Source organism: Microtus ochrogaster, linkage group LG7_11 (assembly GCF_000317375.1).
Source record: "Microtus ochrogaster isolate Prairie Vole_2 linkage group LG7_11, MicOch1.0, whole genome shotgun sequence".
NCBI lineage: Eukaryota > Metazoa > Chordata > Mammalia > Rodentia > Cricetidae > Microtus > Microtus ochrogaster.
Genome location: NC_022032.1, coordinates 3,495,718 through 3,509,873, shown reverse-complemented (window position 1 = coordinate 3,509,873; position 14,156 = coordinate 3,495,718). Strand labels below are relative to the sequence as shown.

At 42.2% G+C, this 14,156-nt stretch overlaps 1 protein-coding gene across 1 annotated transcript in view; it reads right to left on the bottom strand.

Annotated features, from left to right (window-relative positions):
- Kcnu1 (potassium calcium-activated channel subfamily U member 1) overlaps positions 1 to 14,156 on the bottom strand; it is a 58,233-nt gene that overhangs the window by 39,892 nt on the left and 4,185 nt on the right. Inside the window, exons 3-8 of the mRNA XM_026786857.1 lie at positions 13,529 to 13,590; positions 12,443 to 12,533; positions 10,740 to 10,851; positions 9,666 to 9,741; positions 7,461 to 7,536; positions 816 to 986 (exon numbers count right to left, since the gene is read on the bottom strand). Coding sequence (XP_026642658.1) covers positions 816 to 986; positions 7,461 to 7,536; positions 9,666 to 9,741; positions 10,740 to 10,851; positions 12,443 to 12,533; positions 13,529 to 13,590 — 588 coding nt within the window. The remainder of the gene's footprint in view (positions 1 to 815; positions 987 to 7,460; positions 7,537 to 9,665; positions 9,742 to 10,739; positions 10,852 to 12,442; positions 12,534 to 13,528; positions 13,591 to 14,156) is intronic.

The window sequence follows — 14,156 nt, the reverse complement described above, 5'->3', positions numbered from 1 at the left end:
GCAGACACTGTATACATAATAAACAAATCAATAAACAAAAACATTTCACATATGACATTGGAGGGCCTAGAGATAATGACTAAATGTGAGAAGGTGGCACTGGTCATGCCAATATAAGAATGGTGGAGTGGAGCACATGGTTGTGGATTGTAAGAGATTAATAAAAGAAATGAGGGTTCCTTTGCCCTTGACACTTTCAAGTCAAATAGTCAAATTCTCTTCTCTTCTCTCTCTCTCTCTTTCTCTCTCTCTCTCTCTCTCTCTCTCTCTCTCTCTCTCTCTCTCTCTCTCTGTTTTTTGAGACAAGGTTTCTGTGTGTATCTTTAAAACCTGTCCTGGAACTCGCCCTGTAGACCAGGCTGGCCTCGAACTCACAGAGCTCCATCTGTCTCTGCCTCCTGAGTGCTGGGATTAAAGGTGTGCACCACCACTGCCAGGCACATAAATACTCTTATCTGGAGTTTACCTGGAACTAATTACTAGTAAAGTAAGTGATTGTCATTTGAGAGAGATGGCACAGAACCAAATCTCAAATGTTCTTCCTCTTCAGGAGAAGATTTTAGTCTGATGGGAAAAAATAGAGGAAGACGGACTTGCTTGATTCCATGTGGAATCTTCCTCCTTTCACCCCTGGAAACCAAGCAGCTGCATTCCAGGCATCAAGGTAAATAGTTTGGAAAATGTGGGATCTGGGCATTTTCTCATTGCCACATACACTAACTAAAGCAACATTCACTTTCAACTCTATATTGTTCTCTCACCATTAACTGGATGCTTTATTTTTATACTCAAGAGATAGTAAAAGTATTCCTCACCAAACTTCCAAGGGTGAAGAAAACAATGAAAATCCGTCCTAGGGCTGTCTTGGCCACAATATCCCCAAAGCCAACAGTTGACATTGTTGCTGTTACCAGATAAATGGCCTCGAAATATGACATTGACTGTGAGTTCCTGCCATTGAGCCAGGGGTCACCAGAATTTTCCACCTGTCCAAAGAGAGATGGCAAAGGAAAGGTCTGTGAATAGAAGAGAAGGAGGAGAAGGCAAACACTGCATCAGTTTCCCCGATTCCATCCAAAGACAAGAGCAAACATTGTCGCTGCTGAGAGGGCCCTGCCAATTGCGAGTGCCAATCAGCAAGCCTTGTTTCCACAACTAGGATTATCATTAACACCTGATGGGGGCATGTGGCAGGAGCTCAGATTTGGAATGCCCTAGGAGGGTTGCTGCCTGCTTCCCTTGAGGCCCAGAACTACATTCTGGAGCCAGGGGTCTCCAGCAATCAACATTCATTTTCATTTTCTAAGAAGATGGGGAAAATCAAGGAAGCTGAGCACAGGTTTTAGTGAGTTTAAGCACATGAAGCTGAGCACAGGTTTTAGTGAGTTTAAGCACATGATCTTAACATCTAAGGAAAAGCAAACTTTTCCAAATAGATTCGAATGAGGTGGCACCAATTTGCTTTTAGTCATGGTGTTTCATCACAGCAATAGAAACCCTAAGACAAGGTGGTACCAGGATAGTTGGGTGTTGCTGTGACAGACCTGACCATGTTGTTTTGGGGACGACTGTGGAAAGGCTTTGGAACTTTGGGTTGGAAAAACCATTGAGTGTTGAGAGCTCAGTGGGCTATTCTTTGGGAGTCTGGGAGATAAGAAGGTTGAGAGCAGTGCAGACAATGGAGGCCTGGCTTGTGAAGTTTCGGAGGGAAGCAGAGACTCTACCTGGCCTTTTGTGTGCTAAATCTGTGGTGTCTTGTCAGCTAGGACTGAAGAATTAGTAGTGGTTAACAAGAGTCCAGAGCCACTAAAGTAAACCCTAGGATGGTGGATGCTGGCTAGCTGGAGCTGAGAAATTAGAAGTGATTAAGAGTCCAACATCATTAAGGTGAAATCTTCTGGGAAGTGTATTTCGAGAGTAAGCACACAGAAACTGTGTTCCAGAGGTGGCCAAGGCTGTACCTCGGACTGGCAACCGAACTTGGCAGTGTAAGAGTCACCTAGGTAGTACTGGTTTTGAAAGCCTGAAGGGGTCACAGAGAACAGCTTGGGTGTGGCATGATGAAGACAGCATAGGAGAGCTATTGGCGAAAGAGCAGCCCAATTGCAGCAGAAGACCTAGCATTTTTGAGATGCCAGTCCCATGGGATGACCACCAAGAACAGCAACAGAGTGGAGTCAGAGCTTAGAAGACAACTGTGTGCTGCAGAGGCAAAGCTGGAGCAGTGACCCAAGCCCTTTGGAAGAGTCCAGAAGATCATGAGTGGATCCCAGATAATTGGATGCTAGCTATTTATACTGTTGGAGTTTGGTTTTGCTTTGTTCAGATTGTGGTTGGGCCCTGGTTCTTCTCTGTCAAAGGAGAGAAGTATTTAACTTAATTTTGCTTTTTATAGGATCCCACAGCTGAAAGACTCTGAACTTTTAAAATAGATTTGGGATTTTGAGAGAGTGGATATTTTAAGGAGATTTAAGTTTTAATGTGGTTGAATTTGTGAGGACTATGGCACTTCTAAAGTTATTTACATTTATGTTATATTAACATGTCATCTTGGAGATACATGAGAAAGGAAAGGTTCTAATTGAAAAGTGGTGTGTTTGTGTGTCAAGTTAACAATGGATCAGTTGTACTGGCTACTTTTATATCAACTTGACATAAACTAGAGTTATTTGAGAGGAGGGAACCTCAATTGAGAAAATGCCTCTGTATTACTGGGCTGTAGACAAGACTGTAGGGCATTTTTCTCAACTTGTGATCAATGTGGGAGGGCACACCATTATGCGTGGTGCCATTCCCTGGTCTGGTGGTCCTGGATTCTATAAGAAAGCAGACTGGCCAGGCAGTGGTGATACACGCCTTCAATCCCAGCACTCGAGAGGCAGAGGCAGGCAGATCTCTCTGAGTTTGAGGCCAGCCTGGACTATAAGAGCTAGTTTTATAAAAAAATAAATAACTAAATAAAAAGAGCTAGTTCTAGGATAGGCTCCAAAGCTACAGAGAAATCCAGTCTCAAAAAAAAAAAAACTTGAGAGAGAGAGAAAGAAAGAAAGAAAGAAAGAAAGAAAGAAAGAAAGAACGAAAGAAAGAAAGAAAGAAAGACTGAGCAACTGATTGCAAGCCAGTAAGCAGTACCTCTCCATGGTCTCTGCATCAGCTCCTGCTCCAGGTTCCTGTCCTGTTTGAGTTCCTGTCCTGCCTTCCTTCAGTGGTGGACAGCAATGTGTAAGCTAAGCTGAACAAACCCTGTCCTCCCCAGCTTGCTTTGGTCCTACTGTTTTGTCACAGCCATAGAACCCTAAGACAGTAGGTGCACATACCAGCACACAGCCATCATTTTTCTGGTTGTGACATTTGTTTTTCTTAATCACTCCATTTTCACCATGACTCTCCACTCCCAGCTGCTTAGTTTTCCCACTCCCTCTGTGGTTTGGTTTTTTAATCAGCGCACATTTCTGACAGGGCTGTTGTTTTCCCTTGCAGGTTTATGATGGGAAGAGAAGTTATGTTCACTTTCACACAAGCTTCGCGTCATCATCTGATATTGGGCAATGCTACCAAGCAATTTGATACTCCTTTCTTTTGCTTTCTTCTACCAGCCTTCCTTTCTTCAGTTTGTACTCTCTTCTTAGCATTGAAGACCAGTGTTGGCTCCACACAGAGCAGGGAAGGTAGATCCATCCATCCCATCACTGACAGAGCTAGACCGAGAATCCTGTGCCTACCAGGGAAGAAGCAAACATTACTGCCCCATAATGCTACAGGACACATCATTAGGAACCTTTCCTGTAATTCCGGTGAGAAGTTCTCAGGCTCAATGCAACACACAGGCATGCTTTATTTGACCTAACGACTTTATTGACTGGGAGACATTTTCCCTCGTGCACAGGATTGCTTTCCATCTACAAATGCCAGACTTCATTTCAAGCATCTCTTTAGGAACACTTGTTATGTATCTAGTGCATGAAGTCTCTTTGATGCCTGTTCTTCACTGATTATATTTTCCTCCTCAGGTGTGTCTGTCCATTCTCGAGCCAGTGTTTTCCCCACAGTGCTGTCCTCCATGCTTCTGATTTGTTCTGTCACATTTTTCTTTTGCATCTGGTTCTCTTTTTTTGCAATGGCTTCTCCTCCATAGGACAGTTTAATCTTCTGATATCTTTGAACCTACTCTTCAATTCTATTGTTTAATAATCTTATCAGTCACATTTTTTTTCATTCAAGATTTTTAGAAATTGTTTTATTTTTTGACAATGCCATACATGTATTTAATGTATTTTGGTCATTTTCACCTTTGCCCCATTATGCTTTCTCCCACTGAATCCATTCTTTGTCCCAACAAGATCTGTTCCTACTTTTATGCCTTTCGTTGTCGTTGTCGTCGTTGTGTCAACTCGGAAGTTTTATGTGTGACTTGCTGAGGCCAGTTAGGGCTGCTTTTATGAAGATGAGTGAGGAGTGTCTTCTGCCATGGCCAAGTTACCAGTGGCTATCCACCGATAGTCAAAATATTTTATGACTTTGTATAAGGGATTATGTTAGATTTTTATGGTCTCAATTGTACTTGTTTAAACAAGGAGGCCACTTGGCAAATTACATTTAGTAGTTTATCACTATTGTATTCTGTAACTACTTTTTATTATTTTATGGAATTTAAGCTTAGGAAACATAACGATTTGTGATGTGGGAGTGTCATATATCACTCTGTTGATTTCATTGGTTAAGTAATAAACAAACTGCTTGGGCTCATAGCTTAGAACATAGGTGGGTGGAGTAAACAGAACAGAATGCTGGGAGGAAGAGGAAATGAGGTAAGACACCTCAGAGAGAGGCGCCATGCTCCTGGTTCCTGGGCAGATGCGGGGATAGCTCTGCTCTCTGAGGCACACGCGATGAAGCTCCGACCCAGGATGGACATAGGCTAGAATCTTCCCGGTAAGACCGGTGCTCACAGATTATTAGAGATGGGTTGATCGGGATATCAGAATTAGCCAGTAAGGGCTAGAGCTAAAGGGCCAAGCAGTGTTTAAATGAATACAATTTGTGTTGTTGTTATTTCGGGGCATAAGCTAGCAGGCGGCCCGGGGTGCTGGGGACGCAGCCCCGCCGCTCCTATTACAACAGATTTCTATTTAGTTAATACTCAAATTTGAATGGTATCAGATGGTGGTACATGCTTTTAATTCCAGTCCTTAGGAGGCAGAGTTAGGTGAACCTCTGAGTTTGAGACCAGCCTGGTATACAGTCTTGAACCCTAAAAATTTGAATGGTATCAATGCTTAGCCGAAGGACAGTGTGAGTATAGAACGGTGAGGGGGTGGGACAACCAGAACTCGGATTTGGGGCTGCAGCTTCAACATCTTCTCAACAAAATCTGTGATTATCTGCGCTCTGGAATAAAGTTCCTTTAGTTTAGGGTTTTTAAAATTTTTTCTTTTGTTGATGTTTACATTTTCAAAATCAGTCATGATTCAAAATGGAACCCTCTTGTTCCTCAATTCTCCTTATTTTTTCTGAATGAATCCCTGCTGGAGACGTCCTGCATTGAGGACCTGCATATCCAGCATGCTCCCATGCTTAGAGGACTGAAGCAGAGAAACTTCAAAGATTCAGAGTCCAGCAGCACCCACACTACCTAGGCAGCAGCTTTCCTGCTATGACCTCTTGTGACCTTGAGAGAACAGGCTACCGAGACTCTGGTATTCTCCAAAGAACTCAGAAAGCCACATGTACACGAACGTTCAGTAAGAGTTAGCAACTAACAGAAAAAGAAAAAAAAAAAAACGAAGGAAGGAAGGAAGAAAAAAGAAGAAAAGCAAGGGCAAGACAGAAATTAATGAAATAATTAGCCAAATAAAACCTGCCTTTAGGTCACACTGAGCCCAAGAATGTCTCACTGGGAGTAAAGGTAAAGGATGTCTTAGTGGTGTCTCCTCTAGAACTCTGGGATAGCAATGGTTGGGTTGCTTCTGCCCTGGAAAGAACGAGACTCTTGTCCATTGTTATCAACATGAAGATCATTCTACCCTTTCTGCTGGGACATTGCAAGAAAACCTCCATCCCAGCAGAACTGTGCAGTGGTGTGGCTGATTTCAAATTTCTTTAAGGTTCTATCAGAGACTGTGGTTATGTTTGACTATTTTCTTAATAAGCCATGCTGTAGATCTTTTTATAGTCATTGTTTAATTTCAAGAGAGAACCTCAAGTCACAAAGACTTTTACTACTTTAGTTTTGTTTTTCGGAGAACATTCTGAAGGCTTCTAAGCACTGCACTTCAACTCTCCCATCTTTTGATAATTCAGCTGTCCTGGAGTACTGAAGCCAGGAACCCAAACCAACAAAGGCTCATTCTGTGGGGGTAGAAACAAGCCTTTCCCTGTGGATATTTCCAGAAGAATGGGAATACCCTAAAGGGTAGCCCCAAAGCCTTCTTTTCAATAGCAACTCACCCCTCCCAGCAACTATCTAGTTTTTTGTTTTTGTTTGTGTTTTTTTTGAGACAGGGTTTCTCTGTAGCTTTGGTTCCTATTCTGGAACTAGCTCTTCTAGACCAGGCTGGCCTCGAACTCCCAGAGATCCACCTGCCTCTGCCTCCTGAGTGCTGGGATTAAAAGCGTGCGCCACCACCGCCTGGCTCAACTATTTAGTTTTAATAAGACTGGAATTCTTTCATTGGCTTTTTTTCCCCAGTGCTGAAGATAAAAACCTAAGGCCTTGTACAGGCAAGTGCTCTACCACTGAACTACACCCTGGCCCTAGCTTCATTCTTTCACTTTTATATATTTACTTAAAAATTAAGAATCCCCAAACTTCCATAAAGATTTATCAATAAACCTTATGTAAAAGCCAAAGGCAACCTGTAAGCCCCACCTGCAAAAAGCCCAGGCAGCTTCCTGGAACATTGGGAATTGTAGTTCTTGGCAAATAACAAAGCCACATGGGAAATAAGGTGGCTGTGTGATTTTTGTCTTTAAAAAGGCCCCACAACACACATCTTGCATCTCATTGACACTCACTGGGAAGCCAGGGGTGGTTCTGATCAGAGTCCATTTCTCTGGTAAGTACTTAATTAAAGCTTGCTTCAAATTTGGCTCAAAATTGTGGAACTGGTTTTTCTTTCATGACTCTCAGGATTAACACTTACCTATGTGTTAAAACTTTAGATCTAATGAAATTTTTCACTAGAGCCAGATTTTGAAGTATCGAAAGATGAAACAAAGCTATCTTGATGGTGTGAGATGCAAAAATTATGATAAATATGATGGTGGGGAATGAAAGTAAAACCGAAAAGGTGAAAGTAAAGAAATAAACCTCTGGTCTGGTTCCTCTCCAGTTTCAAAGAAAGGATGCTCATAGAATACCATTTGGGACTGCAAGGATGCTCGCACTAGTGAATGCCATTGGGGACTGCAAGGATGCTCACACTGGTGGATGCCATTGGAGACTGCCATGATCTGCTTACCAGGTGAAGGAATCCTGCAGCTGTGAACCAGGTACTGATAACGATTGACAAGAGTTTAGAAAGCTTCACTGAATTACTGAAAGGAGAAGGAGAAGTGTTAGGTTTCTGCAGGCAGGCTCCCAATAAATACAAACACATTGTCCACCAAGAGCCCAGCTTCTGCTCACAGTGTGGCCCACAGACTGGAAGGTACAGCATCACCTGGAGCTCTGCCCTCACCTATCAGTCTGCATGGTTACAGGGCCTCTTCTGTATCATTCGTGTATGCATTAAGAGACTGAGAAACACTGCCGGAGACTCACCCAGTGTCATGTGTTTCTTCCAGATTTGACTGCATCATCTACTAGCCTGGTGTGTTAAAGGCATACATGTGAACCTTGTCTAAAGTAGTAGAACAAAGGGCAAGAGTGACTAGATGTGACTAGATTATAGGGACGTAGTATCACACTACATACCGGGATCAGAGAGGCTTATGTCCATCCATCAAGGAAAGCCTAGAGTTTAGCTGAAACAGCTGTGGCTTCTGAGCTGGCAATTTGTCAAGAAAAAACAGTGTTTCCAGCCTTGACTTCTTCACAATGCATACTTAACGTTGAGATGCACTGAGACTGTAATATTGACACTTCTAATAAGAATGTAGCCGTGTGTCGAAAGAGACAGTTTGGACTTTTATTATTATCTTTTGGAGATATTTAAGTTGCACTATTTTTTATTTACCTGTAATGCTGGAATTGGAACCCAGGACCTTGTATATGCTAGGTAAACACTCTCCTATTAAGCCACACCCTAAGCTCATGGCTCTACTTCTCTAAGCAATAGTTCACTGCTGCTGATGGATAGCACTCATGCTCAGGGGAACTGTTTTGTCTCTCACATGAAGAAATGTTTATTTTACTAGCCAACAAGAGGTGATTCTTTTTCAATTGATTACTTTTGTTATTTCATAATTGTACACATGTATAAAATGCATTCTGAGTACTCTCTCTGGCAACCCTCACTTATCATCCTGTTGATCCCCACCCTACCAGTCCCTTTCCCAGATTCATGACTCTTGCCCCTCACTCCATCCGTGCCTGACTGGCAGTGGGGGCATTCTTGTGCAGACCCAGGGCAAACATCCACAGCTACTGTGAGATCACAGTTGCAGTGGCTGTGTCTTGCGGAGATGGCATTTTACAGCCTTTCTCTCTATCTTCTGGCTCTTACATTCATTCTTTCTGCCTCCTCTTCAGCAACATTCCCTGAACCTTAGAGGGGATGGAATGTGGGTCTTGTTTAGAGCTGAATGTTCGTATCGTATATCACTTCCTATCAGCACTTTGTCCAGCCGTGATCTCTACACTCACCACTGGTCACTAGAAAAAATGGTGTCTCTGATTAAGGCTGAGAGTAGCATTTGTCTATGGGTCTAAATGTACATATTTATAAAGTAGTTTTACATTATGAAATATAGCTAAACAATAGTATTCCATCCATGTGCCCTTTGCCACCCCCCCCCTTAGTGCCTGTATCCCCTGGCATGGGTTTTTAACCAGGTTCACAGTGCCAGGCATGGATTCCCTTCCATGGAGCAGGTCTCAAATCCAAGCAATATGCTATCCCATGATAGTACTAGTGCTGCGCCAGTGGGCACATCTTGTCTGGCAAGTTGGTCTTACAGCTGTAGGATCCACAACTAGGTAAGGCCATTGATGCCTTTTCTAGCAGCTTGCACAGCCTCTTCAGGGAAGGACTCCGAGAGCCAGCTGGCAGAGGGGAGGCTTTCAGCTTGGTTCCAGGCTGATTTCTGCCTTACACAACTGAGGGGTGTGTTGTCTTCAGCAATTGGATCTTACCATCTGCTCCTTGTGGAACACCAGGAGAAATGACAAGAGGCTGTATTGTCTGGGCCTGTGACTATTTTTGTTTTGGGAAAAGAGATCTGGAATTAAAATCAAAGCAGGTTTACATACTATAATTTTTCAAAACAAGGGATAAGCATAATCCTTGTAAAAGGATAATCCTCTTTACAGGGATTGGTAAGGCTTCAGCCAGGGAGCTAAATGTTACCTGGTGGGAGCGACTGAGTGAGAGCATAGATGCTGAGGGATTTCCCAATTTTCACACTGGGATTCTGGTGGGACAGGGGGAACTTGAGGACCAGTTAATGTTTTCATTTCCCAATCTAAACTTCTGAGCTAGCACGCCAGGCAGTGCTGCAGTTACCTGGTCCTGATGATCTTGAGGATCTGTAGGATTTTAGGGAGTTCGAGCAACCGCAGAGCTCTCAGAAACCTTAAACCTACAAAGCAACCAGGAGAAAGCAGCCTGAAATAGAACGTGATTGGGAAGCACGCATTTTACTTTTCAGAAACCCTTAAGTCTAATGATGTGATCAATGGTACAGGTTTAAGGACATGACCTTTGAATCCTGGCTCTGAAAGCTCACTACTGTTACCTAGGGTGCCCACTTCTCTAGTGCCTCACCCATAAAATGAGAATTATTATAGGACCCACCTTACAGCATTGTAGACCTGATTTCAAGCGTGTAGACGCCGGCCTTGCACAACAAGCACTATTCATTTCACTCTAACCCTACTGTGGAATTTATAGGAAACTTTACACGGGTCCCTTAAGCTTTTGATTATTTAGCTTTTCAGTACTCCTAGTTTTACTTTATATAGTTTGTTAACAATATCAAAAAATAGAATTGGTATGTATTTTATAAACAATAAAACAAAATTATATAAAAGCCGATTTTTAAAAGCCCACGCATTGTCAATATACCCACCTTAAACACAAAACAACTACTGAACAATTTTCAGACATGTTACAGCATATCTGAATATGATGGTTGACCTTGAGAAAGCAGGGCAGGTCATTCTTTGAGTCTGTATGAGATCCCACACAAGGGTCCATGGGTCCTGGAGCCTTGCCCCCTCTGGTTGTAGATATAGTTCTCCCATCAAAAACTACTGGACACCTGCTGGGTGCCCGGTGCATTGTTACATGCTGGGATCGAGAAATGACTTCTGAACATTCTTGTGGTGACCCAGAGACAGGCGGGGCTCTGTGAGTCTGAGGCTAGCCAGAGCTACATAGTGACAGCCTGTCTCAAAATAAAACAACAAAACAAAATATGTTTCTGCAAATATAGCACAAAGCTCTACAGTCAAGAGCGGGTTCTTTGAAATAGCAGTGAGGTATTTAAAAAGAAAAATAAATATTCTAAATGAATGTTGAGTGGTTTGGGGCTAAAACATCATCGATACTGATTACTGACTGCCACAGCACACTTACCTAGCCAATTAGTCTTCAAATAATAAGAAATAAAGGTTGGTGGGATAGTAAAAATGTCTACAATTGAATTCATCTCCAGCCAGAACTTGACCTTGTCTTCAGCTGCCCAAAACTGAAATAGAAACAAAAAAACCCAAATTATATTACCCTTGGGGTTTTTAAAAAAAGATTTTAATATTATTTTACATACATAAATGTGTTTGTGTGTATATAGCCCTGTATGTTTGTATGTACACCATGCGCAAGGCTGGTGCCACAGAGGCCAGAAGAGGGCGTCGTAGCCTTTGGAACTGAAATTACAGACAGCTGGGAACTGCCATGGAGGAACAGGGAACTGAATGCAGGTCCCTCTCAAAGTGTCACAGGCTCTTCGGAGCTATTTTTCCTAGCTCTACCTACCACTGAGAATTTTAAAGCGACTGTGGAGAACAACTATTTCCCAGATATATTTCACTCATTAACTGAAGTTTTATTAATCTCACGCTATTTAACACATATACAGATGCATACATTTACGTAAATACACAAATGCATACATGTTGCATAAAGAGATTGGACCTTGGTCTGAGCATGGTGATACACAACTTCAGTCCCAGCACTCAGGAGGCAGAGGTGGTGGGTCTCCATGAGTTTGAGGCCAGCCTGGTCTACAGTGAGAGTTCCTGGCCAGCTAGAGCTATACAGTGTGACCTGTCTCAAAAACAACCAACCAAAACAAAACAACAGTGAGAGGGAGAGAGGAATCATACTTCTAATCAGTGTTTTATTAATGAGCATATATATAATTATTTTACTTAGCAGACCCTAACTCTCACTCTTAAACACTTTGAGCTTTCAGCTGCCCCTAGAGCTTTCTGAAATGTCTATATATACAATATATATATGTGTGTGTGTGTGTGTATTAGTATAAGATAAAATTCTATATATGTGCATATCTCATTTTACATATCTCTGTGTGTATGTCATATACACAGAGCTTATTTGTGATCAGTAATGATATATGGTTTAGGTCAGTTGCCAATGAAAAAGCTTGCCTGGTCATTGTGTTTTCTGACCTTCTGAATTTAGATTTAGAACATTAAATTCTGATCTGGAGATATGGCTCAGTGTTTAAAAGCACTTGTTGCTCTTGCAGAGGACCCAGGTTCAGTTCCTGACACCCACATGGTGACTCAGAACCACCTGTAACCAGTTCCACAGAATCGCATGCCCTCTTCTGGCCTCTGTGGGCACCATGGGCAAGTGGCGCACAGACATACATGCAGACATAACATGCACACACATAAGATAAGTAGAACTTAAAAAAGAAAAACACTTGAAGAACAAATCAAAAATATACATATAAGAAGGCGCACATGCCACTAGTATAACAAAGACATTCACGGTCTACTTGCTTCTGACTGTTAGAAAAGCTGCCCCCATGGGAGGCAAGAAGCCAGTAAGGACTGCAGACATGCTGCTTAACAGTGGGGTCACTCTCAGTTGTGCTGGAACTCTGGGCCTGGCTTACATGGTCAAGCCCAGAAGATGTAGGCTTTTGGTCTCATTAAGTATTTAGCAACTTAGGGTCTACCTTTAGAGCCTGAGAACTGAGAGAGATTTAATAACTGAGGAACAAAAGATGGTCTCTCTACATTGCTTCTATTTATGTATGTGTCGGTGGGGGTGGGGGAGATAACTTTTCATTTTATCTAGATACTTACCCTCAACCCAAAATGAAAAGTAAAGAAAACATTGAAACTCAAATCAACAGGGATGGTTTTGTCTCGATGTGAAGAACACTCTCGAACAGGGCTGGAAAGAAACGGGAACATTTTGCAAAGATGAACATTTTAAAACCTATGTCTACAGAGCAGAGATAAAGGCAGGGTAGGCAATGTACATATCCTGCGTGAGCTAGCCATTCAAGATGCATGTTCACATGTGAATGGAACTATTTCCCTTTGAGAGTGGAACTATGGAATAAGCGAATCCACTAGACGATGCACAGTAGGAGCGTGGCCTATTACAGAGCTTATTGGTTCTGTTTCAATTTTGTAAGCGGGGATTCAGAGCCTGGGAAATTATGCAGTCCTTTGTGGTTGAAAAACCATCTCGTCAAAAGTTTTCAGCTTCTTTAGGTACCCCTTTGAGATAAGGCTACTCTAGATAAAATGAATGGATCTGAAACAAATTTAAAGATATATCCTAAAAGATGTGAGAGAAATTTACAAAGCAAAGACTATCATTTCCCCGAATTTTCTAAAGTAGGTTGGCTTTTGTAGCCTGCGATCCTTATTTTTACCCCAGCTGGATATTTGATATAAATCTCAGAGGCTTGGCATGAAGTTTAAATTAGACTTGGTTTAGTTCTTTAAAAATATCATTCTAGCCTTGAGAGATATAAGAAGAGAGTGACTTCAAAGAATGGCTCCAGGGTTGAAGTCTCTGAAGCATGAGGGACTCTGAAATACCCCAGGACTTTTTTCTCAACTCCTGAGGAATTCAAAGTGACAGTTGCAAGTTCAGAGTCCCCAGAGCACAGCTGTCCATCCCACCCCAATACTAGCAATGGAGGTGGCAAAACTCAGGGCAAATTGCAAGCTCTTATCACAGATATGGAGTTAGTGCTCACTGGGGGGCAGCTACATGGCTGCCATTTTGATTAGCTTCTGTGGAGGGTGGGGGTGGGGAGTTGTTGTGGGGATGCGCCCATGTACATGTAAGCAAAACTGACATCCCTGAAGAGAAATTCTAAGGCAATTAAGTTACTGATAAAGCGGACAAGAATGACTGTGGTTTCTACTCACTCTCTTGAATTGATGAAATAGATTATTAGAGAGCCGATGCTTAGTACAAAGACAAGGATTGCCTAAAAACAGAAAAGGACAGGGACAAAATACTATTTTATTGACATGGAAAAAATAAGCCCACACAATTGTGTTTTCTATTTATTTTTTTAAAGGGATTTATTTATTTATTATGTATACAACATTCTGCCTCCATGTATGCCCGCACGCCAGAGGAGGGCACCGGATCTCATTACAGATGGTTGTGAGCCACTATGTGGTTGCTGGGAATTGAACTCAGGACCTCTGGAAGAGCAGCCAGTGCTCTTAAGCAATGAGCCATCTCTCCAGCCCCTGTGTTTTCTATTTTATGCGAAGTAAATATTGTGTATTTTTATTACTGTGCACAGGGAAGGGGAGGAGGAAATGGGTTTTTCCTTAGCTCACCTATGGATGTGTAGCACTACATTCAGCATCCATTTGTGCCACAGTTCATTCATTCAGTCATTCAGTCACTGAAAAAAGTGGATGAAGCTTTATACTAAGTCAGTGTACACCCATTTACATCATTTTACACTGAGTCAGTATACACCCATTTACATCACTTTACACTAGGTCAGTGTACACCCATTTACATCACTTTACACTA